General features: G+C 33.0%; 5 protein-coding genes and 1 long non-coding RNA gene across 13 annotated transcripts in view; 4 read left to right on the top strand and 2 right to left on the bottom strand.

The window, feature by feature from the left end:
- The first annotated feature begins 304 nt into the window (after positions 1–304).
- On the top strand, positions 305–9,374 carry hgo (homogentisate 1,2-dioxygenase). Of its 2 annotated transcripts, XM_076413562.1 has the most exons (9): positions 305–444; positions 581–735; positions 796–907; positions 2,607–2,790; positions 2,856–3,084; positions 8,509–8,686; positions 8,744–8,917; positions 8,977–9,111; positions 9,165–9,374. In XM_076413562.1, the coding sequence occupies exons 1-9, from the start codon at positions 433–435 to the stop codon at positions 9,291–9,293; spliced, it is 1,308 nt and encodes a 435-aa protein (XP_076269677.1). In that variant the 5' UTR covers positions 305–432; the 3' UTR covers positions 9,294–9,374. The 2 variants fall into 2 exon arrangements, with proteins under 2 accessions (XP_076269677.1, XP_076269686.1); XM_076413571.1 differs by lacking the exon at positions 796–907.
- LOC143202281 (uncharacterized) lies at positions 2,855–5,731 on the bottom strand. Its single transcript, XR_013007111.1, has 2 exons — positions 4,691–5,731; positions 2,855–4,597 (listed from the first exon to the last, which is right to left on the bottom strand). It is a non-coding gene; the product is annotated as an uncharacterized LOC143202281 (long non-coding RNA).
- Positions 9,375–10,181: 807 nt separating the features above from the next.
- On the top strand, positions 10,182–12,268 carry LOC143202203 (DNA primase large subunit-like). Of its 4 annotated transcripts, none has more exons than XM_076413545.1 (5): positions 10,182–10,386; positions 11,120–11,347; positions 11,403–11,560; positions 11,619–11,810; positions 11,934–12,268. In XM_076413545.1, the coding sequence occupies exons 1-5, from the start codon at positions 10,313–10,315 to the stop codon at positions 12,185–12,187; spliced, it is 906 nt and encodes a 301-aa protein (XP_076269660.1). In that variant the 5' UTR covers positions 10,182–10,312; the 3' UTR covers positions 12,188–12,268. The 4 variants fall into 4 exon arrangements, with proteins under 4 accessions (XP_076269660.1, XP_076269648.1, XP_076269667.1 ...); XM_076413533.1 differs by having other exon boundaries at positions 10,377–10,858; positions 10,909–11,347; XM_076413552.1 differs by having other exon boundaries at positions 10,380–10,517.
- Rack1 (Receptor of activated protein kinase C 1) lies at positions 12,260–14,425 on the bottom strand. The gene is made up of 6 exons (XM_076413602.1): positions 14,239–14,425; positions 13,808–14,016; positions 13,129–13,260; positions 12,890–13,067; positions 12,725–12,830; positions 12,260–12,544 (listed from the first exon to the last, which is right to left on the bottom strand). The coding sequence occupies exons 1-6, from the start codon at positions 14,345–14,347 to the stop codon at positions 12,319–12,321; spliced, it is 960 nt and encodes a 319-aa protein (XP_076269717.1). The 5' UTR covers positions 14,348–14,425; the 3' UTR covers positions 12,260–12,318.
- A 221-nt stretch (positions 14,426–14,646) lies between these two features.
- On the top strand, positions 14,647–15,137 carry LOC143202267 (ATP synthase F(0) complex subunit k, mitochondrial). The gene is made up of 3 exons (XM_076413628.1): positions 14,647–14,766; positions 14,816–14,913; positions 15,006–15,137. Exons 2-3 carry the CDS (start codon positions 14,821–14,823, stop codon positions 15,084–15,086), a joined length of 174 nt encoding a protein of 57 aa, XP_076269743.1. The 5' UTR covers positions 14,647–14,766; positions 14,816–14,820; the 3' UTR covers positions 15,087–15,137.
- A 539-nt stretch (positions 15,138–15,676) lies between these two features.
- The window catches only part of dgo (ankyrin repeat domain containing protein 6 diego), a 322,131-nt gene continuing 312,316 nt past the window's right edge, over positions 15,677–25,491 (top strand). Inside the window, exon 1 of one of the 4 annotated variants that reach the window (XM_076413687.1) lies at positions 15,677–16,378. The gene's annotated coding sequence lies outside the window, so the exon portion shown is untranslated. The remainder of the gene's footprint in view (positions 16,379–25,491) is intronic. The other 3 variants (XM_076413657.1, XM_076413698.1, XM_076413665.1) reach the window with 3 other exon arrangements.

Raw genomic sequence — 25,491 nt, forward strand, 5'->3', positions numbered from 1 at the left:
ATAATGCCTGATATGTATCATATAATTTACATTTATTATATTAATTTTAGTTCATTTTAAAATAGAATATTTTGTTTTATCATATGAAGAAAACGTTCAAAAATAGTTATTTCATGTGTAACTTATATCTAAATTCATAATACAATAATAATTTTTAAATTGTGCCGAACAAGATATTGACTCATTAGTATTTTTATTGTGCGTTTTATTTGTATATTAACATTTAATTAATATACAAGTAAACAGAAAACAACTAATATGAATATCGTAAGAGTTAATTTGTTTACGATTTATTCTTGTTGGACTTGTTTTTATATAAGAACCTTCTACATATTATAAACAACCTATGTGTATATAAACCAACGAGTTTATATTGTTTTTCAATAGTCTCTCGACTATCTGTCTAAAAAAATATGTTTATAATATTCTAGCATGGAACTAAAGGTAACTAACTGATGATCTTTAATATTTTATAATATATTGTCTTATTTATTATGCCTTATTTTAACAATCTATTCAAAATGATATTATTCTAATAGTAAATTCATTTATATTATTTGTATACATTATTATATTGTAGTATTTAAGTGGATTTGGATCAGAATTTTCATCTGAAGATCCAAGATGTCCAGATTCATTGCCGAAAGATCAGAACAATCCACAAAAGTGTCCTTACGGGCTTTACGCCGAGCAGTTATCTGGAACAGCGTTCACTATGGCGAGGAATCAGAATTTGTGAGTGGTTTTAAAGATTATTTTTACGGGAGCTCTCAATAAGTGGCAATTAATTTCTAGGCGTAGCTGGTTATATAGAATTAAACCATCTGTTGGACATTTACCTTTTACAATATTTGATGGCGCCAATATAACTCATAACTGGAATGATGAGAAACCTGATCCTAATCAGGTAACGTTATTAATATGCTGGTATACTAGGTGTATCGGTAATTGCTTCCCGTCCTTTTTTCATCAAAGAAAACACGTTATTTAAAATGGACAGATCAGTTCTGTAGAAAGATTCACTTTTTGCCTCAAAATAGCCCTGTCACCAATGTTGGATCCATATTTCATCTATTGTCACATATCGACACAAAAATTCCGGTTTGTTACGTTTAAACATGATCAAACACTGCTCAGGATCATCAACACGTTTTTTTTTGGTCAACAGTGGGCAAACACGGCACCCACTTTGAACAGAGCTTTCTCATACTCAAACAGTCATGTAATATAAAACCAACACGTTTTTTAAATATCTTTACGACGTTAGCTAACTCGCGCAACTTTACTTTTCCATCATTCAAAACGTAGAATTTTATGGATTTTTTCTGGTGTTACAACCTCATTTGGACGTCAATTGCGTTCAGCATCATCGGTATCTCTACGACCACGTTTGAAGTCAGCCAACCAACGTTTTATTATTGTTTCTGATTGAGCGTAGTCCTTATAACACTTTTCAAGCCATTGCTTCGCTTGAACGGTATGTTTCCAATCAAGAAGCAGTGTAAAATTAAGCAGTGTAAAAAATGATCCACCGTTTTGAAAATAATAAAAGTAGTGTCACTCTTAGCAGAATAACTCACCAACTTATGAGTAAAATATCATGAAATTTTAACAGCTTTTTTTAGATTTTTATGTGTTAGGCCCGGGACTTTTTAGGCCATATGTACTAAAATAGTTACTGGCTGGGAAAGCTGTCTGGCGGAGGTGATAAATATATTCGTGCGAATTTGGAAAAAGTTTTAAGTTCATAATGATTATCTTTCCACCAATCAAGTGGATTTTCATCTAAATCATAGGGGTGGGGGGTTCTGCTTTTAGGTTCACCTTCATCTCGATGAGTCATGGTAATATCGCTTTTTAACCAAGTCTTCTTATCCACACTGGAGTTTTCGGTTCACTATCGAAGGAATCTCTAATTCTTCTTCTTTTTGTTTTTTGCTTCTGCTTTTTGCTTTCTGGTGATATAATAGGAGAACCAATGGCGACAGAGTCATTAACCGTCTTTAAAATTTCAACTTTTATTTTTTCTTCAGTGACTGGTTTGAAAAATGTATGCTTATATCGCGAGGATCTAAATACGTTGAAATTGTATATAAGTTGTTATCTTCTAGAGAAGGCATTTTCGCAGATAATTATGATCTCAGATTAAAGACTGCCATCCGAATAGCATCACTATCTGGTTCTATTGTTAAAAAGTCTCATTTTTTAAAAAACTAATGATAGGCATCACAGATGATATGAGTGCATGAGAGATGCTTATTTCACGAGTGGCTTCTTCAAAAAGTTTCAGTAGTTCCAGACAGTATTCTCTTTTCCCACTCTTCTGACACAATTGATTCAATGTTATTGTCATTGGCATAAGTACTTAATGCATCTTTTATCTTCGAAAAACGCTCAAACATATAGAATGTGCATTTCCTGGTAATCTGGTTTATATGCTCAAAATATCATCTTCAGGACTTCTAGTGGTATCACTGTAATATATGTTGCTGAACTGACACAATCTATCGAGAAAAATGCCACGAATTTTTGCAGAAAATCCAATAGCTTAATGTAGAAATGCGGTTGTTATAAACTAAAAATTAACTGAAACCAGTATATTTTAGATGAGATGGAAACCTTTTGATTTACCGAACCCGATTAAAAATGTCGATTTCATCGAAGGTTTGAACACCATATGCGGCTGCGGTGATCCCAAAACGAAACACGGACTGGCCATTCACGTTTACAGCTGCAACACTTCAATGAAGAACAGGGCTTTTTACGATGCCGACGGTGACTTGCTTATTGGTAAAACGTTACCTTTATTTCAACAAAGTATAAAGTATTATTAATAAAATTCAATCATTTTGCAGTCCCTCAACTTGGAGTTCTTTTAATAACGACCGAATTCGGAAAGATGGAAGTCGCTCCCAATGAAATATGCGTCGTTCCACAAGGAATACGTTTCAGTGTCGATATAACAGTGCCATCTCGCGGTTATATACTCGAAGTGTTTGGTAGGCATTTCACGTTGCCGGATTTGGGTCCTATAGGAGCGAATGGTTTAGCGGATCCTAGACATTTTCTCACTCCAGTAGCTTGGTGAGTCAGAACTTATTTCTTTCTATATACACTGTCAATATTGCAAGCCAAATTTACCCATGGCTTGATTCCACATTTTCTGTCTTTTTTCATTGCTGTTCAAATTTTACACTCCTGCAACGTTGGTAATAGCCATTACGGCTTTTTTGAAAAATATTTAATAATATTCTAAATCATGCACCAAAAATATGCTATTGCGGAAGTAGACTTAAAAATTTTAAATTCACGGCTCATCGGTGTCGTTTGACGTCACTTCTATGTAAATAAGCCGTAAAAGTTAAGATGCAGAGTATTAAAATAATTTATTAGTCGGCTTGGTCACGCAGTGGTATAAGCCACAGGACGGTCCTCCTATTGTCCTCCGAATCCTGCTGGGGCATGGTCGTAAATTTATGTTTGTGATTGAAAAGTGTAGTGAATACGTGTTTACGTGACCAGACAAAAAGACTGCTTTTCATTTTTATTACTGTTTTAAAATTATTTTCCCTAATTTTACAAGAGTCCTTTTGAAATTCATTTATAGTATTTTTGGACAAAAACTAGTGCAAAAAATAATACTTGAGTGAAAATTGAAGTCCGTGAAATAAACAATGTATTTATTTTTTTTATCTTTGGAAGTAAATAAAATAAAATATTAACAATCTAAAAATGGCAAACCATGGCGATTCAACCAAATCACCTGCACACTATGATATAAGACTAGAACAACCAGCAATAACGCAAACCGCACAAACAGAATGAACTACAGTCATTAACAAAAAACGATTGAGAAGCCCAGAAGAAGAAATCGCGAGGAAACAAACAAGGATCAGAGACTATTGGTTACAGAAACCAATAGAGACAAAAAACAGCTTTAGCAACCTATCGGAAGAAATTGAAGAGAATAACCAAGCCCTGAAAAAGTTGTTCCCAAATCACCATCAATAACAGTCTATAGTATATAGTCTATATATATATATAGGAGTAATACATGACCATGACCTATTGAGAACCATTACTACGAACTACACAATTAAAATAGTGAACTACGAAACAATTAAAATCCAATTGTTCGAAGCGGATCACTTTAAAGTTCTTCTAAAAGAATTAGATGAAAGGAACACCCAATACCATACATTCAGGCCAAAATCCGAGAGAACATTTAAATTCGTGTTAAAAGGGTTACATCACGGGACGGACAACCAAACACCATCAAGGTAGCCCTAGCTGAAAAAGGCCACGAGGTCGTAAATGTTCACAATATCTATATTAATTTAAAACCTAATGGAAATAATAAAGCGGTGTATGAAATCACCAAATTGGAAAATAATATTATTAAATGCGAACCACCAAATACAAAAAGAATTATACCACAATGCACGAGGTGTCAAGCGCACGGGTACACAAAAACTTACTGTCGCAAATCATATAGATGCGTAAAATGTGCAGGAGAATACAAAACAGGATATTGTATTCGTAAAGTTCGCGATGAAAAAGTGAAATGTGCTAACTGTAACGGAAATTATCCAGCGAACTATAAGGGTTGCACAGTTCACAAGCAACTACAGCAGAAATTCTACCCTGCCTTAAGATAAAAAAGGCATCAACAGCAACAAAAACAATCCACACCTACCAGTATACCCACCAGATCAAGTCAACCATATATAACTTATGCCCAAATAGTTGAAAATGGTTCAGCACAAAATCGAAAAACCACATCACAACATACTGAAACTAACATTTCTAGATTAGAAAACATGATGGCCAAATTAATGGATCAAATGAGTACGATGCTTGGTCTACTCACAACCGTCATCAGCAAACTTGCCTAATGTCTGAAACCATTAGCTACAAAATCGCCGTCTGGAATGCCAATGGGCTCCAACAACACGCCAGGGAACTAAAAATGTTCGTAACTGAACAAAATATTGATGTTATGATGGTTGAAAATTCCCAAATACCAACTTTATCATACAAATTATCCTGATGATAAAGCACATGGAGGTACAGCCATAATCATTCGAGATGATATAAAACATTTCGAAAAAGAAAAAATCCGTAAAGACTACCTGCAAGCCACCAGTATAACCATAGAGGAAGTCCATGGACCATTAACAATGTCTGCTATTTATTGCCCACCCAAACATAACAATAAGGCAGAACATTTTCAAGAATTCTTTAGTACGCTAGGTGATTTATAGCCGGAGGAGATCACAATGCAAAACATTTAATGTGGGGTTCAAGAATAATAACCTCAAAAGGTAGAGAACTGCTAAAAGCAATAAAGACAGATAATTTACAACATATCTTCAGACAGAAATAAAAAACCAGATACTATAGATTTCTGTATTACAAAAAATATTGATCCAAAAAAGTGTCAGGCAGAATCATGTTTCGACCTGTCTTCTGATCATTCACCAATAACAGTAAAAATTTCTTCAAAAATTACCATCAAAGATAAAACCTCCTTCTCTGTGCAATAATAGTTCTAACTGGCCCTTATTTAGAGAAAACTTAGACCAAAACATCTCTCTAAACTTACCGCTAAAAACTGAAATGGATATAGAAATAGCAGGAATAAATCTTACAAAAAATATACAGGAGGCAGCATATTCCGCGACTCCTAACAGTGAAGCATTTCCAAGAAAAAATACACATATATCATGTACAATACAGAAAAAAGAAAATTACGACGGAATTGGCAACAGCAAAGGACTGAAGAGAATAAAAGAAAATTTAATAGGGCAATAAAGCAGCTGAAAGAACTAATACAAATTGAACAAAACCAAGGCATTCAAGAATACTTAGAAAACTTGACACCAACCGAGGCTGAATACTATTCGTTGTGGAAAGCAACAAAAAAGCTTAGGAGATCCCAGCAGCATAATCCACTTATTAAAACAAACGAAAATAATTGGGCCAGAAGCAATAAAGAGAAGGCCGACATTTTCTCAAAACACTTAAAAAATGTTTTTAAACCTTTCCAGTCTCAACTACATAAAGATGAGGAAAATAAAATTACTAGATTTCTAGATTTGCCATTTCAAATGGACTTGCCGCACGAGCAATTAACGGTCAAAAAAGTTAAACAAACAATAATGAGAGAGATTAATTTTTAAAAAGCTCCTGGTTATGACTTAATTACTGGTAAAATTTTAAAAGAACTGTCAGAAAAGGCTATAAAACTATTAACATTTATATTTAATGCTATGCTACGAATTAATTACTTCCCTGGTATCTGGAGAGTAGCTAAAATATTAATGATTCCTAAACCAGGAAAAATACCAGAAGATATGACCTCCTACCGACCTATAAGTTTATTACCGATAATCTCGAAAGTTTTCGAGAAATTATATGTAAAGAAGCTAAACTATAGAATAGAAAAAAGAAAAATTATTCCAGAACATCAGTTTGGCTTTCGCAATTAGCATGGGACTATAGAACGAGTGCACAGACTTGTGAACAAAATAAACACTGACCTAAATGCCAAAAGATATTGTTCGGCCGCTTTTCTAGACATATCTCAGGCTTTTGACAAAGTATGGCACACGGGCTTGTAGGTTAAACTAAAGAAACTTCTCGGTCATCCGGACTATCAGTTACTAAAGTCGTATCTCACTGATAGACATTTTATTGTAAATCAAGGCTATGAACATACCGAATTAAACCCCATATATTCAGGAGTTCCGCAAGGTAGTGTACTGGGTCCAGTACTGTATCTTCTGTATACAGCCGATCTGCCGACCACAAAAATAACTACTGTGGCAATATACGCAGACGACACAGCAATCTTAGCATCCCATGAAGATCCAGTCACAGCATCAATAAACCTACAAACCCACCTGGAGCAAATACAATTATGGTTGAAGACATGGCGCATTAAAGCCAATGAAACAAAATCCATGCATGTACCGTTTACCCTGCGTAGAAGAACCCTTCGTACTATATTTCAAATAAAGTGATACAACGCGATATTCCTGTAGAACCTATAGCGAGTCTAATTCAACGTGTTTGTGTGAAGTACTTCGAAAAAGTGTCAGTGCATCCCAGTGTACTCGCTAATCAGCTAAATATTCGACGTGATAGTGAAGTGCGTAGTCTAAAACGTTTAACACCACCTGATCTGATTATTGGACATATGTAGACTTTAAAATAAGCTTTAGAATAACACTAATTAATTAAGATAATATTTTATACAGAAGATTGCTCAATGAAGTGATTTTCTACATGCCATGTATATATAATATAGACTTAAGAAATACTTATTGCCAATAGGGCAGCTTGTGGAATCACGAAGAGTAATAAAAAAAATGTTTGTGATTGTCCTAGGCAAGAGTGTACAATCTGACAAGGAAAATGATCCCAGTCACGCCAGTGACCAAGCTGGGTAACACCAGATGTCTTCCGGGATTATTTCTAAGTTGGTCGCTCGTCAATCGGTAGGCTTAATGCCGAGGACCGTAGTTCGGAGCCCACGTTAAATAGTAGGTCCAGCCCAGATAAACCCATAGTTGGTAAAAAGAGACTTTAAAATATGTAAAAGAAAATAATTTATTTTTCCAAAATTTTATAATTCCAAAATGGTGTACGATCACTCAATATGACAATATGTTAATAAAACCTCCTAACAAATTAGATAATGCAAATAAGTAGCGATATAACACATTTCGCAATTTTGTCATGTTCGCCAGAGCTGAACTGCTTATTTGTCAATAACACATACGAAAATTAGTAATAATTGCAAGGAGAATAGTCTGAGCTTTAGTGTGGATGAGATTCAAAAACAAAAAAAAACCAAAATTTTTTATGACCGTAGAAAAAGTGCTTAAATTCTTTGCATCTAAAGGATAAAATACTCAAATATATACTTTTTAGGGTGAAATAAACGAAAATTCGTGATAAATTTCTTTAAAGATTATTATTCTCAAGATATGTGACAATCTATATGTTTTCAATGTATAACTTCAAAACTAAAGATTATGTAAAAATCAGTATACTACCGTTTGACTACGTACAATTTTTTGAAAAGTTCTTTAAACCCTTAATGTTTATTAAGCTGCGATTATTATAATGGAAATGGGTGGTCGACTATACCAGAACTCGAAAGACCAGAAATAATGCCCAAAATTGTTTAGCTCTTCGATAAAGGTAAACTTTTCAAAAAATATCTATTTTAAGGTGGAATAAATGAAAATCCACGTTGAATTGTTATAAAGTTTATAATTTGAAAGTTTTTATTGTATAACTGAAGAAATAAAGGCTGCATAAAAATTATTATATTATATAAAAGGTGCAAAATAAAACTTTTTTTACAAACTTAAACAAAATTTGGGAAAGAAAAAAATTCATGTCAAATTGCTTTATATACAAAAAACATATATACAAATGTATTAAAAAATATGCATTGCTTTTCACTCCCAAAAATATAGTATAATTTCTTTTTAGGTACGAAGTAAAGGACAATATATCCTACGAAATAATGAGCAAATATCAAGGTCATTTATTTGTTTGTCAACAATCTCACAGTCCTTTCGACGTAGTCGCTTGGCACGGAAATTATGTGCCTTATAAATATGATTTAAGCAAATTCATGGTAATTAATTCAGTATCGTTCGACCACTGCGTAAGTAATTAGGAAAGTCAAAAAGATATTTGTATATAAACTCCATAATTTAAACAGGATCCTTCCATATTCACGGTTTTGACCTGTCAATCCGAGAAACCTGGAACGGCCATAGCAGATTTTGTAATATTTCCTCCGAGGTGGTCCGTTCAAGAACATACCTTTCGGCCACCCTATTATCACCGAAATTGCATGTCCGAATTTATGGGCTTAATAACAGGACAATATGAAGTGAATTCTTAGAGATAGCAAATTAAATATGCATTCTTTTAAATTAATACAATTTTCAGGCTAAAAAGGGTGGATTTCTACCAGGCGGTGCTACGTTACACAGTATTATGACACCCCATGGTCCGGATAAGAAATGTTTCGAAGAGGCGTCCAGTGAGGCACTCAAAGCTTGCAAAGTGGCTGTAGGCACCCAGGTTTATAGTTGCAATATGTATGCAAATATTTATGTATTTAATTGATGTTTTAGGCGTTTATGTTTGAAAGTTGTCTAGGATTAACAGTAACTAAATGGGGTTTGGAAATATCAGAAAAACTCGATTCTGAATATTACAAATGCTGGGAAGGACTGAACAGCCATTTTACTGGTCCAAAATGAGAAGAAAACATAACTGTGGTACTTTACACTAGACTGATTATTGATAATACTATTTTGTTGGCAATATATTGTTCATAATTATATTATTTCACTTTATTAATTCATACCTAAATAAACAATGCTAAATACAACATCATGTATGAACTTATCTCAGATTAATTTTATTTTCAAGAACATGTATAGTTAGGTATTAAGCCTAAAAAAAATAATTGTTAATCAATTTGTTTCTCCAAATTATATATCCAAACTAGCAAAACATTTAGATTTCAAATTTCAACAACTATTTTTCGATTTTTACTGACATAAATACACAGAAGCTAAATTTAAGTATAAAAATATTAAGATTATAACTAAATTGGAGTTCTAATAATAACTTATTCCATAATGGTAGTTATATTCTGTTAGCATAGCAACTCAAATATGGTAAATTATACAAATAACTTAAAACGCTTAAAACTTTTCGTTTCTGTCGGAACTTCTAAATAGAAACTACATAAAAACTCTCTTTTGTCAAAATACATGTTTTTCTATGAATACAGTGTGTAAAAATTTCAGTTCAATGCATCTACTTTTATCGAATTTTGCACACATAAATATATAAAGCCGAATTTTCAAATGTAAAAATTTAGATCTACTATTCTGTATATGAAATATAATTTACTGATATTAAGTATAAATCTATAATGAGATTTATTAAATATATAACACGAAAGATCACAACTGTCTAATAACTGAATTTGTTGCTCTCGTACTATTAAAATAATTCATCAAAATTTCACAAAACAAATCAAAATAAAAATTAAGACTGACGTAACTTAATAAACAAGCGTTTGTTTTATATGGTTAATAACATTTTTCCACTTAAAATTATGCCTTGAAGATTATGTCGGTTAATATAAGAAAGAATACCAGGTTGTCTTTGAATTGTTAATCAAGCTAATGCGTTTTTTTTACTTTGAATGTCCCACATTTTGGAAAACACTAAAAAGCAATTTTAATGCGATTAAAAAGTAACTAGAATGATAATCATTAATACTACTTTGTTTTCAATATACTGCTATACAAAACATACATATTTATATATAACATTATGGTCAGTACAGACCTGAGCAATGGTTGCTAACGTTTTATTATAGTGCGAACTCTATGCTCGCTAAATATATTAAAATTTAAAGATCTTAAACTTAACCTATAAAATTAACGCTTCAAAGTTTGTATGTTGAGGTATGTACACAAATCATTGAAGTCCTTATATTTTGTGGATATGTATCACGAATTCTATTCTGCTGTTTATCCATATTCAGAAGTTCCTAAAACTTTAATTTCTCTTACTAATATAAGATATATATGTGAGCGTCGACTAAAACTTTATTCAATAATAAATAAAGCAAATTTTAATTACAAACCATATAGTGTAGAGTGTAAACATTATATTATAAATAATATTTGGTCTGAGGGTTTATCTAATTTCTTAGTTCTTTTAAATACAACTGTTTGTATTTTACCTCAAAATTGGGATGACTGTTGTATTGAGGATAATGTAGGACATATATTTTTGGCTTTAGGTAGGTTTAAAGAAATAACTGTTTTCCATCTTCCAAACATTATTTTTCAGTGTCAAGCAGAGATCATCAACTAAGTGAAGTGTTTATTAATTTTGAAATGCAATGGTTTCAAATACGCTTTGAAGAAAATATTTCTGATGATATAATTGATAATTACTTAAATTTTATTGGAGTACATATAGAAAAAGTTTCATTACAAGCATTATCATTCAAAGATCTGCTTCTGCAATTTGACATAGCTAATATATGCAATGTTTATAGGACACATTTTTCAGAAGTACCAGACTTGTTTAAAGATAGAAAAGTGCTACTTAAGGATGGGTTCTTATACTTTTCTAAAAAATATGTCATAGATTATCTAAAAAATTATTTCATAAAAAGTTGGAAAAAAAAATTAAAGATTTTTAAATTTTCAAAAATTGATGAAAGAATAAGAGATATTGTAGATGAAGTTTTTCATTCTTTTAAAGAACTAACATATGGTGCCAGGTCAGTTCATTATTATTAATGCATTATTTGGCAAATTGTTTTTTAATATTTTTAGAGATTTGGAATATAGTCCCTTGCATATAAATAATATAGATAGCCATGCAAACAATTTATTTCCATTATGTATGTTAACACTTCATAAAAATATGTTAAGAAACAGCCATTTACCACACGGAGCCAGAACTCAATATGCAATTTTTTTGAAAAATGCTGGTAAATTAAACAACTGTGTAACAAAGTTCCTTACTAAATCTTTGAGCTAATTTTTTAGGTATGTGTTATGAAGATGCCATGACATATTTTCAAAATAGTTTTTCGGCAAAATTTGATGAAGAAGCGTTTCGAAAGAAACGATACTTTTATTATTTCAGTTATTGTTTTGGGAAAGAAGGCAGGACAGTTCATTTTCCTGAAAGTTGTGATAATATTATCAGCCGTGTTTTAAGTACAAATGATGTTCATGGTAAAATTTGTTTAATGTTATTCACCCAACTATAAAAAACTATTCATTTTATGTCGTTAATCAGATTATTGGACTTTAGGATCATAGGTAAATCTTCATATCAAGTAAAAGAATGAATTTTAGGTTGTCCTTTCGCACATTATGACAGTAATGTATTGAAAGCTTGCCTTGAAGAATCAAGCATCCAGGAAATAAGCATAAGAGACATTTTGGAAGCTGTTTCCAACCAACAATATAAGGTAGCTTGTAGTTATTATTTACATGATAAAGTTGGTGTCAGCAAAGTTATTGCACATCCAAATAGCTATTACGACATAGCTATTCAACACAGGGGTGCAGAAATTCTTGATATAGAAGACTTATTTGTTGATGATTAGTGTTTATTAAAAAAATATATAAATAAGTGTACAGTCTCCTAAAAATAACTATTTACAATAAAAAACAACTAATAAAAGTCACCAATAGTTTTATTGGATAATTTAAAACTTATCATATAAAAAAATAACTCTTAATGGGCAGAGACGCTGACTTGCCACACCCTGATGATGTTATCTGAATAGCCGGCAAAGAGGGTCTGACCATCAGTGGACCATGCTAGAGATAAGCATTGTGGTGGTTCGGCCTTGGATCCAGGAGATTGTGAAACAACTTCAGGTTTCAATTCTTCTACCATTTCCTTGCTTTCCAAATCCCAAATTTTGATGGATGGTCCGAAAGCAGCACAGAGCCAGTATCTAAAATAAGACCAATCACCATTATTAAATTGTAATACACTTAAAAGACTTTAATTGAAATAAATAAATAAATCAGTCCCATATCCGCACTAACCCTTTCATAGAAGATTATTCAAGGGGTAAAAGTTATCATCAAGTAAACTGTGAAATTTAATTCAAAAAACTCCATTAAACATTTACCTGTTGGGTGAGAAGCAGAGGGCTGTAATGATATCATTGTGGTCCAAGGTATGGAGGTGTTTTCCATCATTCAGGTCCCATAACATGGCTTTGCAGTCTTTACCACCTTTAATAGTAGTAAAAAAAGATTAATGAAAATAATTTTCAAAAATAAAAGAAACTGACCAGATGCACACAACGAGCCATCAGGAGATACTGTTACAGTATTCAAATAGCCAGCGTGACCAGAGTGGTTAATCTTTAGACGGCAGTTAGTCAAATTCCATACTTTCACCATGCGGTCCCAGCCAGCTGATACTATGATGGGGTTGGAATGATTTGGAGAGAATCGGACACATGATACCTATTTTAAATGATTTTAACAGTCATGCTAGTAAGGAAAAAACCTATTTTAATAAACTAACCCAATCACTATGTCCATCATCTTGAATAGTGTATTTACATTCAGCCAGAGTGTTCCATAACTTGATGGTTTTATCTCTGGATCCAGAAACAATTTGACGATTATCTACTGAGAAGGCTACGCTCAAGACATCCTATGTAAAAAGAAATTTAATTACAAGCTGAATAAATAATGTAATGTAGAAGATAAAGATAGATAAAGCTTCAAAACCATTCAACAATTACTTGTTCTATTTAAGATTGAGGATAGAAACTATAATTTCGTTCCCTCCGCACCCAAAAATAGCTATAATTTCCTTCCATGCAACAACCTGCAAGAATATATAACATCAAACAGGTGCTTTTAAAGGAAGGATAATATTTTAAAGCTCTATCCAACTACATAAGATATCAGCATGATTTATATACCATATTTAATATATAATTAAAGAGCCCCACTTTTTAAAAATAATACTTACAGTCCACTTTCAAACAGGTTCATCGGATAATCTTCAGACGAAGCAGTAGAATAAATATAATAAAAAACAAAAAATCTTCTAGCTGTGGTTAAAGGGAAATTAGAACAGATCACTCTTAGATAATAAATGAACTTTTATCAATTGTTAAGGTTATTTTATATTTATACGAATATCATTGATAAAAACTCAAATATTAACTGCTCTTAGGAAAAAGTAATCAAACCTTGGTATGATCTTCGAAACGTCTGGTGGTTTTACCAGCGGCTAAATCCCATAAACGCAAAGTCTTGTCCCATGATCCAGATAGAGCATAGTTACCATCACTGGACAATACTACATCGGAGATGAAATGAGAATGACCATGTAAACGTTTTTGGGGGACACCGTACTGGTTATCCTCACGGGTGAGTTTCCAAACAATCAACGTTTTGTCTGTAATAAAAAGAAATTATGATGACGAAAATAGCGATGCAGCAATTACTTTCGATTTAGATAATTTAGAAGTTTAACAACTAAAATATTGATATTAACAGCATCACACGTTCTAAAAGTTCACTTTTAATGGTAAATTGATCATGGATGGATAAAATTAAACGCGATTTAATTGGATTTAAATTACAATCATGGTCGTAAAAATGCTGAAAAAACACATACCTCTCGATGAAGATAAAATCATATCAGGATATTTGGGATTGGTAGCAATTTGTGTTACCCAGCCATTGTGCCCTAAAAGGGTACCTTTAAGTTGTAGAGTTTCGGACATTGTCCACGTCAAACAGTAAGCTAGAGTAAGACACGAACGATCTACACCACACCAGCACCAGAGCAGAAAGAAGGATTAAAGCTGACGTTTTAAAATTCTGAGACACCTTTCCCTAGCGGCAATGTACTGTAACTAGATTTGGAATTTAATTTTTTTAATCTAGTAAATATAACAATCTGGATGTTGCAGATATCAAAAAAATTATAAAGTGTATCAAAAAATAATAAAACAGTTAATTAGAATTCGAATGGTTAAAAATTAAATATTTATAATTTTATTATATTAACAGTTTTTATTTCTTAATATTTCGACATAGAAAACTAGCTCTAAAATTAAATTAGCAAATGTCACAAATCAGGATTCACTTCACTTGTCATTTGTCAAGGCACGTCTGATCTTTGAAATTTCTCCATAAAATTGTAAGATTTTATAAAACTTAATAATTTATCAATAACATAATTTTTTTAGTGAAAATGGCTGGTGGTGAAGAAAATTCCGCTGAAGCAGCAAAATTGACCGGCTTGGGGAAATATTTTAATAGCATTACAACTAAAGGCCGAGCAAATGTAAGATTGTGTTGCATAATCGATTTTGTATTTTGATTCTTTAGTAATTATTTAGTGCATCTTTTCTATATTTATTTCAAATGTATTTTTAGGTTGCTATGGCCACATATGCCGGAATGGGACTTCTAGGATTATATTTCTATCTGAAACCTAAGAAAGCACCAAAAAGTTAAAATCGCATTATTATAGAGTAACTTAGAATTTTAATATAATATTATATCCTGGATTAGTTTTATTTTTGAAAAATCCTGATTGAAGTTCTCTACTTAAAATTATGATGGATACTTATTATAGAATTTTGTAAAATTAGTTGATATATTTTCTGGGATTTACCAAATAAACATGAAGTATTCATTCATAATTCACTGTTAAGGTATTATATACAAATGAAATCTATAATTGTTTTTCTCTATTGGAGAGAGCAGGTTTTAATTTTAAAAATAATTATTACTGCAGTTCTTGTGACATTAGTTACACTTAAGTTAGTTAATATTTAATTGTATATTAAAAAGACTGATGTGCTTAAAATTATTCTTAAAAGTATATATAAATAATATTTATATATATTGGGTTATATATTTTAATTTCCGATGTTGTGTATGTACAGTTGACTATGTATTAGTTGTTCGATATCATCGGTAAAATCTGTTGGATTCGGTTTCTGGGTGTCAATATTTGTCAAAAATTAGTTGACAAATTGTTCACGGGATGAATTCAAATAAAAGCGAGTCAAGTGGAGCCTTTTTATTTTTGGTAGGGTTAAATCGAGAATGGAAACTCTGAACAACGCATGGTCAGTTTTTCGAACAAAAAAAATTGCGAAAAATCAACGCAACTGAACGTTCTAAAAATATCAACGTCGAAACTAACGCGGTGGTCGCGAATTTCCCTCAAATAGCGCATCGTACCGAAACGGTTCACATTTATGTCTGTTTCCTTAGTATTCATTGACGAAAGATATCGAAATTAAAGCACATATTTGTTAGTAGATTTGTGACGTATAATTTTTACTTTTGACTCAGGAGCAATATTACGTCCAATTTGAAAATATTCTTCGCGCTCTTCTCAGTCCCCTTTTCTTCTTCACCGCGGCCTTCGCGAAGAAACGGAATGGCGGATGGTTCCATGTTCGGTGGTTCGTAGCTCAAGCAAGCAATATCGTCAGTTTTGTGCGGTTGCTGTGAAACAAAAGGTCGTGCCGCGCGTTTTCGGACTCGGTAGGCGTTGAACAAGGATTTGACAAGTTACGCAAATGTTTTTGATGTGAAATTGAGTGAAAAAATGTTGTTTTCGGGCATTATTCGTTTTTCTTTTGAAAATTTGCTGGTGAAATTGTGAATTACCGGTGATTGAGAAAAGTGCAGTAGTGTATTGTGTAAGGTGGGTACGTTGTGCTATGTAAAGAGGCCTGAACCGCCGATTTTTATGCTTGTAAGGAGATGAGTACGCGAGGAATGTGATAAAGGTTAGTATTTTGACATAATTTATATAAATATCAATAATGAAATAGGAATAGCACTTGTTAGTGGTACTTCAGGTAATTAAACTTTAAATATCCAATATAAAAAATGATATAAGAGCATCTAACCTTGTCAATATACAGGTAATATAATCATTTATGTGGAAGAATTGGTAATGGTTTTTGAAAATATATCTAATGAAAGTAAACATAACTAGTATTTTTTTAATTGAAAACTATTTGGATTTTGATATTTATCGGTTTTTAAATATTATAAGTATATATAATAATTAGATAGTTTGCTATTCAAGAGATTGGACAAATAAGATTTAGGTAATTCAGCTTAAATAAAATTTTCATTGGTTTTTATTATTCAATTAAAAATAATAATAGAGTTTCCGTTTTATTTGTATAAATATTTGGTCGATAAATAATTGTATTTTTTGGTATTAATAATTTTCAGATAAAAAGGCTTTATTTTATTTGAATAATTTTTCAATTATGCGGGAATATTACAATTTTGGGAAGCTGTGTCATAAACATAACTAGTATTTTTTTTGAAAAATGCCTTGGTTAATTGTCTGAAATACGCTAAATGTAGCTCGTCTGTATTTCTTAACAAATCTGGTATTATTCTCTTTCTTGAATTCGCTTCGCATGCGATAGTTTAACCTGAAATGCCACATGGATTGTAATCGAGCCGTCCAATTGAACGTTTTTATATCGGCTCTTTTATCTGAAAAATAGAATCAGTTAATTAGTGAGTTAATTTAATAAGAGAGTAAGTTTAATCTTGCCGCCTCTATTTTTTATCCAAATTAATAGTTTTAAATTGGGTTTAGAGAATTTATTTTAAGTCTGAAGTTTTATAAAAGGGTTACATGCAAGCAAAAAATGAAGGCTTCAACATGAAGTTGGTTACCAATGTACCTGATACAATTATTAACACCATCTGTTGTAAATCCCTTAGTATTAGTTCATAGGCGTCTATAATTTAGCTTTACATTTTTCCAGCCATAGGAATTGAGATCATTGAGATTTTTTCAGAAAATTTATCGGATCTAGATAAATGCTTTTCGCGAAATTTTTCATTCAATCGTGTATATGCAAGTATTTAAAATGTTATTATTTAAAGTATTTAAAAAGTTTTTATTTAAAATTTTTTCGACACGAGACTGAATGCTGTCAGGTTGCAAAATGACTTTATGATTTATTATAATCCACAATAACAGGGCAATTGAAAAGTCCCCGGACTACCATAGTAAAACACATTTTTTTGGCAAAATTTCCATCCTTTGGAGCGTGTTCATCGTGTGCAGTCCACTCGGATGACTGTTGATTGGACTTCGGAGTGAAATGATGGAGCCATGTTTCAGCCATTGTCACATATCGACGCAAAAACTCGGGTTTATTACGCTTGATCATCTTCAAACACTGTTCAAACACCGAATCATCAACTCGTCGTTGGTTTTGATCAAAAGTGATCTAGCGCGGCACCCTCCTTGCTCATAGCTTTATACCCAAACATTCGTGAATAATATGATGTACACGTTCAGTTGATATCTTTAGAGTGTCTGTTATTTCATTCAATTTCAATTTACGGTCATTCCAAATCATTTTGTGGATTTTTTAAATGTTTTCGTCGGTAACAACTTATTTTGGGCGTCCATTGCGTTCATCGTCTTCGGTGCTCATTTCACCACGTCTAAACTTAGCATACCAATCCTTGATGGTTGATTTTCCTGGGGTAGTGTCTGGAAACTCGGCATCAAGCCAAGTTTTTGCGTCAACTGTATTTTTCCCTTCAAAAAGCAATATTTTATCAATACGCGAAATACCTTTTTATCCTTTTTCACAATAACAAAAGCTGTTTCACTCAAAATGCTATAATTCACAAACTAATGATACGATAGCTGTCAAATTAATATGTGCATCTTTTGAGGGTTATGACTAACTAAAAACATATGGATTTAATTCTAGTAGCGCCATCTATATGTCAGGCTGGATACTTTTTAATTGACCTGTTAGATAGATTTGGTTAGTTTATATAAATTAATAGAAAATTGTCGGCCTGGAAAAATAATCTCGCTATTATTTCGAAGGATATTATTATTTTAGTTCTTCAAGATACTCTCATTTAAGAGCGATATACTCATCACTACATACAGTCATTTATTTTTTTATGCTTTTTTACGAAACATAATTATTTTTGTTTTTAAATTAGATTTCTTAATTTGAGTCAAATTTATATCGCTAGATCATGCTTTTGAGGTCTGAACAGCCTTGATAGAGGTATGTCATTCGTACAAATTCATAATTGTTGAAAATGACGTATCGTTTAGAGGTTAGGACTACTAAGTTAGGTTAGGGAGGTTAGGAAGTGACTGATCGAGCTGTATCTTAACTCGATTTATTTTTTGTCTAATTAGTTCTGATTGATTGTGAACGGGAACTCTATAAACCTATTTACATATATTGAGACCTCATATTTATGAATGAATGATAAATATATTAATATATATTAAAATGTGAACTCAGGTATATCGTAAAGTGTCGTCTTAATCGCTTTCTAGCACATCTTATTCGCCCGCGTCCACATATATCTTCTTAAGCGACACGAGAACAAGACATAGGAAACAATTTATTTGAAAAATCCAACGTGAAATGATGTACGCTATCTCAGAAGCCGGGCAACTAAATGTGAAAATTATGGAGATAATGCCCGTCTTGTCTCAAATAATTAAATATAATATATTGAAAACTGATCATTCTCTGTTTTTTTATATATGAGGTTAATAGGTTTAATTACTAGAAAAATATAGATCAGGGGCTCGAATCAACATGTTGTAAACGAATGATTATTTTTTTAAAATATATTTTAAACTCCTTTTATCAACTATGCGTTTATCTGGACTGGGCCTAAAGTTTAACGTGGGCTCCGAACCACGGTCCTCGGCATTAAGCCTACCGACTGACGAGTGACCAACTTTAGAAATCATCCCAGAAGACGTCCGGTCTTACCCAGCCTGGTTACTGGCGTGACTGGGATTATTTTCCTTGTCGGATTTTACACTCTTGTCTAGAACATTCTCAAATTTTAAACAATCAGAAACATAAATTTACGATCATGCCTCAGTAGGATTCGAATCCGCGGCTATCGCAACAGTAGGACCACTGCGCCACCAAGCCGGCTCAAACGAGTGATTATTATTGACACAAAACCATTAATTTAAGAAGGAATTGAAAACAAATCAGACAAAAGATGAGCATAAGGAATGAGCCCAATTCTATCTATTCCTATCTTTGTAATCTGTGTAATTCATTAATAACATCATTTGTAATCTTTATAAAAAGAACATTTCTGGTTCCACAAGTAGTCAATCGTCATCTCCATCAAACTCGTCGTCAAAATATACGACGTACGCGCGACGCAGTGTTGCCGCATCAAATTTAACTTTTGGTATAATTATTAAATATAGCTTATATTTTAGGGTAAATTAGATGGCTCGGTGAATGGAAGTAAAACGTAATGAAATAGTGGTGTTTACATTATGTGACCGTTATTTATTGGGAATATAAAAATTTAGAAAATACAAAATAGATAAAACGGACGGCAGCGGTGTTACGTGGTGACAAGGCTTGGGCAGTCGATGGTGGCACGTCTGAACCAAACGATGGTCGGTTACTGAATGATCGAAATGCCCTTCAATAACATCCCAGATAAACGTCTCGGGGTTGCCAGCTATTCGTTATCGTGTTCTAGTTGTCGCTGCTGGCACACCGCCCGTGTTCAACATCTGGGATTATATTTCTGAGCACTTTGTTGACCGTTATACCACAATGTCAAATTCGACATGCCTCAAGGTCGCTACAATATTAACATTATCACTACGTAGTATAAAACAAAGTCGCCTTTTCTGGCCCTATATCCCTATGTGTGCTTAAATCTTTAAAACTACGCAACGGATTTTGATGCGGTTTTTTTCAATAGATAGAGTGATTAAAGAGGAAGGTTTATATGTATAATACATGCATAATATACTAAGGCAGCATTGCTAATTTTAGAGGTTTCTAACGTGATGTCGTAAATTAACCTATTTTTTTAGGCTTATTTAGCAATTAGCAAAAACGCTGCCTAACCCTACGAGTTAGATTAAATTAATGTACTACAGTATTGTACACCATAAAAAGGTCTACAAAAAAGTCCGCGATGGTATATGTTTATCTTTTAGGGATAACCCACATTAACCATTTTTATTGTTTACATTTTACGTGAGAAAAGGCTTATTTACGAAGCTATTTTAAGCAATACGGCATTAATCCTTATCGAATTAAGTACCTTAAATACAGTGTGCAATTAATATAGATCAATATGGTTCCTTACAGCATGTAAATTAAACAAATATTTTCGGAGATATTACAAATTTAAAATTTGCGTTTAAAAATGTGTAATGTAATAAAAATTGTATGATTTTAGATATTCCAAAGATAGCAGGAAATCTTCATAGTAACTATAGGGGAAGAGGAATTGTTTTACTCCAAATTTAATGCGTGCAGGCCAAGGGCAGTAATGAATGAACCAAAAATACTGGATCGATTTTAATCATGTTTTCATTGAGTGACATAGGCATATATATTTTATGCCCGTGCAAAGTCGGAGCGGGCCGCTATGTTTTTATATACAACGTTCATATTTTTTCTGTAGTGTATTTAATTTAGTATCAGTATTGCACCCGTGCGAAGCCGGGGCGGGTCGCTAGTGGTATATATAATGCATATATTATCGAAGAACTTATACAGCCACAATAGTTTGTATTATACCGTTGTTTTATTATATTTACGTTTTAGGCGCGTTTTGGAGGCCTAATCCACCTAATTCACAATTGTATATCCAGATAATATATTTTACTTACATTAGAGAGCATATTTACCTTTTTACGTTCAAGTTTTTGTTTCCTTCGTTGCTGTGTTTGAGTGAATAACTTGGAGATCTTTCCAGAAGATATCCGGTCTTACTTAGCCAAGTTACTGCCATGACTGTGATCGTTTTATGTCGAAGTTTACTCTCTTGTCTAAGAACAATCACTAATATAAATTTACGACCAGGCCCCAGCGACTATTGCAACAGCAGAAGGACCGTCCTGTTGTCTTGGCCATTGCGCCAATCAAGCCGACTTATTTTTTTCTGTTTCTACCTGTGTAGATTGTTCTACCTGTGAAATGTTCTTTTTATAAAGATTACAAATGATGTTATTAATGAATTACGTAGATTACAAAGATAGAAATAGATAGAATAGGGCTCATTGCTTATGCTCATCTTTTGTCTGAATTGTTTTCAATTCCTTCTTAAATTAACGGTTTTATGTCAATAATAATCACTCGTTTGAGCCGGCTTGGTGGCGCAGTGGTCCTACTGTTGCGATAGCCGCGGGTTCGAATCCTGCTGAGGCATGGTCGTAAATGTATGTTTGTGATTGTTTAATATTTCTTATTGTCCTAGGCAAGAGTGCAAAATCTGATAAGGAAAATGATCCCAGTCACGCTAGTAATCAGGCTGGGTAAGACCGGATTTCTTCTGGGAGATTTCTAAGTTGGTCACTCGCCAGTCGGTAGGCTTAATGCCGAGGATCGTGGTTCGAAGTCTACACTAAACTGTAGGTCGAGTTCAGACAAACTCTAGTTGGTAAAAAGGAGACTTTAAAATATTTAAAAAAATCTAGCCGTATCCTCTATATCTTCTAATATAATCACTGCATTCCCCCTAATGTATTTGCCATATTATCTGTTAAAGAGTTAGTATTCATTTTTTTCTTTGATTGGTTTAGATTTCGAATCATGATAACTATCGAATCAACCTTCAGAAAAAAGTTTAAAACTTCAATTGGATAGTTGGTGGCTTTGTCTTTGTCTGTACCAATGAGTCATTCTGAATTACGATTTTTAAGTCATCCACATATTTGTTCTTACTCGCTGAAATTATTCGCTATGTCACTATTTGTTATTTTTGCGGTTAGCAATGAAAGCAAATTGTAAAAATTAAAAGGACATGAAATCAATCCGCAATGCAACTGTTATGTTTGCTGCCAGCTGAAGTTTCTTTACATAGCACCACATATTTGATGATTTGAGGTGATATCTATTCTAGAGTATTCAGTCAGTATGATAAAGACATATCTCTGCCTAGGGCTACAAAAAAAAGTACAAGTGACAGTTAACAAGATCCGAATTTACTAGAAAGTGGAAAACACAGATTATTAGCTCGAAGTCTGTCCATGTCAAATTTGCGTTTCGGCGAAAGGATTATATCACTTGACGGATGAGAGCGAAATACTTGGGTATCTATGTCGATGGTAGGTTAAATTGGGAACATCACATCAGACAAAAAAGGCCGACTCAGACTCAAAGTCAAGGACCTCTCTGGTTAGTCGGAATATACTTCCAATATAATCTAAGCTCAAAGAGATTGGTTTATTAGTCAACTAGCGACCCGCCCCGGCTTCGCACGGGTGCAATGCTGATACTAAATTAAATACACTACAGAAAAAATATGGACGTATATAAAAATATAGCGGCCCGCTCCGACTTTGCACGGGCAAAAAATATATATGCCTATGTCACTCAATGAAAACATGATTAAAATCGATCCAGTATTTTTGGTTCACTCATTACTGCCCTTGGCCTACACGCATTAAATTTGGAGTAAAACAATTCCTCTTCCCCTATACTTACTATGAAGATTTCCTGCTATCTTTGGAATATCTAAATTCATACAATTTTTATTACATTACACATTTTTAAACGCAAATTTTAAATTTGTAATATCTCCGAAAATATTTGTTTAATTTACATGCTGTAAGGAACCATATTGATCTATATTAATTGCACACTGTATTTAAGGTACTTAATTCGATAAGGATTAATGCCGTATTGCTTAAAATAGCTTCGTAAATAAGCCATTTTCTCACGTAAAAAGTAAACAATAAAAATGGTTAATGTGGGTTATCCCTAAAAGATAAACATATACCATCGCGGACTTTTTTGTAGACCTTTTTATGGTGTACAATACTGTAGTACATTAATTTGATCCAACTCGTAGGGTTAGGCAGCGTTTTTGCTAATTGCTAAATAAGCCTAAAAAAATAGGTTAATTTACGACATCACGTTAGAAACCTCTAAAATAAGCAATGTTGCCTTAGTATATTATGCATGTATTATACATATAAACCTTCCTCTTGAACCACTCTATCTATTGAAAAAAACCGCATCAAAATCCGTTGCGTAGTTTTAAAGATTTAAGCGCACATAGGGATATAGGGACAGAAAAGGCGACTTTGTTTTATACTATGTAGTGATTACAAGGTCTATTTGGATCTACGAGGTTGCACTACAACATGAAATCGACCGTTAACTTTTTTATTTTGTTCTGGCCTAAAACCTGGCGGTGGAATGCAGGACGCATACCTGGTCGCGGAGACTTGCCAGTTGACCTCTGTGGATCGCTACTGTTATTGCATTAAATTTCAGGATATGGCACCCGCTGATCGGGCAGTCGTTATTGGACACGAGGATCTATTGATTCGCGAACTTGAGATAACACACGACTGGATACTGTCGTATGGGGGCAAAAGTTATGACTGCAGCGGATGAGGTCGTTTCAGTCTGGAAAAGGGGGAGGTTAGCGGTGACGTGGTGATAAGCTCCCAGCATGTCGACCAGCTCGCGAACAGGCGCATTTTCAGAACTTGTACTGAAGCGTTTGATTTCTGGAGTGTCAGTTTCCCTATGAATTTGATTATTTCTGACAAACCATGGAGCGTTTAAGATTCTCCTGAGGAGCTTATTTTGGAAAACTTGAAGCCATTTCACTTGGTTGGGTATAACAAACTTGAAGTAGACATTAGATCCCTAGAGGAGTACGGACCGAACTAGATCTTGTGAAATAAGCATTTGATGGAGATGGGAAATCTACTAGAAGGGCAGATCAGAGAAGATAGCAGGTTTGCTATCCCCGAACCTTTCTGGATTTATGAATGAACCGAATCGTCGATCGAAGTGGATCGACCTAGGTACGTGACGTTATCCAGCCATATAAGCTACCAATGCTTATCGTTATTGAAACAACGAATACGTACGATCAACGAACGTACCCAAAATGACCCCGAAATCATTCAAGATGTTACTTTAAAACATGAAATAATACTGGCTTATAGCAATGTGGCAACAACGCGCAATATATCACCAACTTGTAATGTGTATAAGTGTTACTCTGAGCTTTAACTTAATCTAATTTAATTTTAATTTTGGCAAATATATACCGATGTGTTTATTCAGCACTCGCCTTACTTATCTATTGATACAATACAACAGAACAATAGTAATTTGTAAATTGAGATTGCATTAAGCACACCTAATACTAGATTTATTTTTAAAAAAATTTTGAAAGCTCCAATTTGGCCCAGAAAGCTGAGTGGACACCGCTGGAGAATTTCATGTTCTTTTGAAGACAAATTTTAGCTCTGTAGTTAAATTTAAACATATTATTTTCAGTGTAATTTTAATAAAAAGTATTTCCTAAAGAAGTATGTTAATTCTCTAAGAGGAATTCCTGGTTTTAAATAATTTATTAAAATGATGAACTTCTTCGTTGTTAATTAAGGAAAACGAATATTTTTTAATTCAAAAATATCTTTACCAGGCCTAATGATAGTCATTATGATTATTTTTTAACATTATAACAAATTAATTATGGAAATATAACCATTTTGTATCTTAACAGCGATAAATTATCCATAAAACGGATAAATATCACATTTCTACAACAACAAATGTCCCATACCGGGCCGTATCCCAGTCTCCCTATATAACGAACATATTAAAATAATGATTCTATTAGTATCCTACCACTAATCCTAACGTACCCATTAAATTAGATATCAATGACCATTCTTAATGAACGTTAACGGATATATCCACAACGAATTTAAATTTTAATTGATGTGAATCCAAGGAAAAATTACGGAATATATTATCTACAAGATGAAAATGTGAAAGTATTTAAAAGTAGCTCAGTGTGATATTAAGAATATTGTAGCGGATATAAATTTACCGAGGAAATGTAG

Source organism: Rhynchophorus ferrugineus, unplaced genomic scaffold (assembly GCF_030347505.1).
Source record: "Rhynchophorus ferrugineus isolate W39M unplaced genomic scaffold, kcgeb_rfMv2 rfM1, whole genome shotgun sequence".
Classification (NCBI taxonomy): Eukaryota; Metazoa; Arthropoda; class Insecta; order Coleoptera; family Curculionidae; genus Rhynchophorus; species Rhynchophorus ferrugineus.

Bases quoted from the DNA above. Each gene is read 5' to 3' on its own strand.
- hgo (XM_076413562.1), top strand. The intron at 908-2,606 runs GTAACGTTATTA...AGTATATTTTAG, and splicing joins AGAAACCTGATCCTAATCAG to ATGAGATGGAAACCTTTTGA. The intron at 2,791-2,855 runs GTAAAACGTTAC...ATCATTTTGCAG, and splicing joins CGACGGTGACTTGCTTATTG to TCCCTCAACTTGGAGTTCTT.
- LOC143202203 (XM_076413533.1), top strand. From the start codon at position 10,510: ATGTTGAGGTATGTACACAAATCATTGAAGTCCTTATATTTTGTGGAT. The intron at 10,859-10,908 runs GTAGGTTTAAAG...ATTATTTTTCAG, and splicing joins ACATATATTTTTGGCTTTAG to TGTCAAGCAGAGATCATCAA. The intron at 11,348-11,402 runs GTCAGTTCATTA...TAATATTTTTAG, and splicing joins GAACTAACATATGGTGCCAG to AGATTTGGAATATAGTCCCT.
- Rack1 (XM_076413602.1), bottom strand. From the start codon at position 14,347: ATGTCCGAAACTCTACAACTTAAAGGTACCCTTTTAGGGCACAATGGC. The intron at 13,068-13,128 runs GTTAGTTTATTA...CATTTAAAATAG, and splicing joins ATGATGGACATAGTGATTGG to GTATCATGTGTCCGATTCTC. The intron at 12,545-12,724 runs GTAAATGTTTAA...GTCTTATTTTAG, and splicing joins CTCTGCTTCTCACCCAACAG to ATACTGGCTCTGTGCTGCTT.
- LOC143202267 (XM_076413628.1), top strand. From the start codon at position 14,821: ATGGCTGGTGGTGAAGAAAATTCCGCTGAAGCAGCAAAATTGACCGGC. The intron at 14,914-15,005 runs GTAAGATTGTGT...ATGTATTTTTAG, and splicing joins CAACTAAAGGCCGAGCAAAT to GTTGCTATGGCCACATATGC.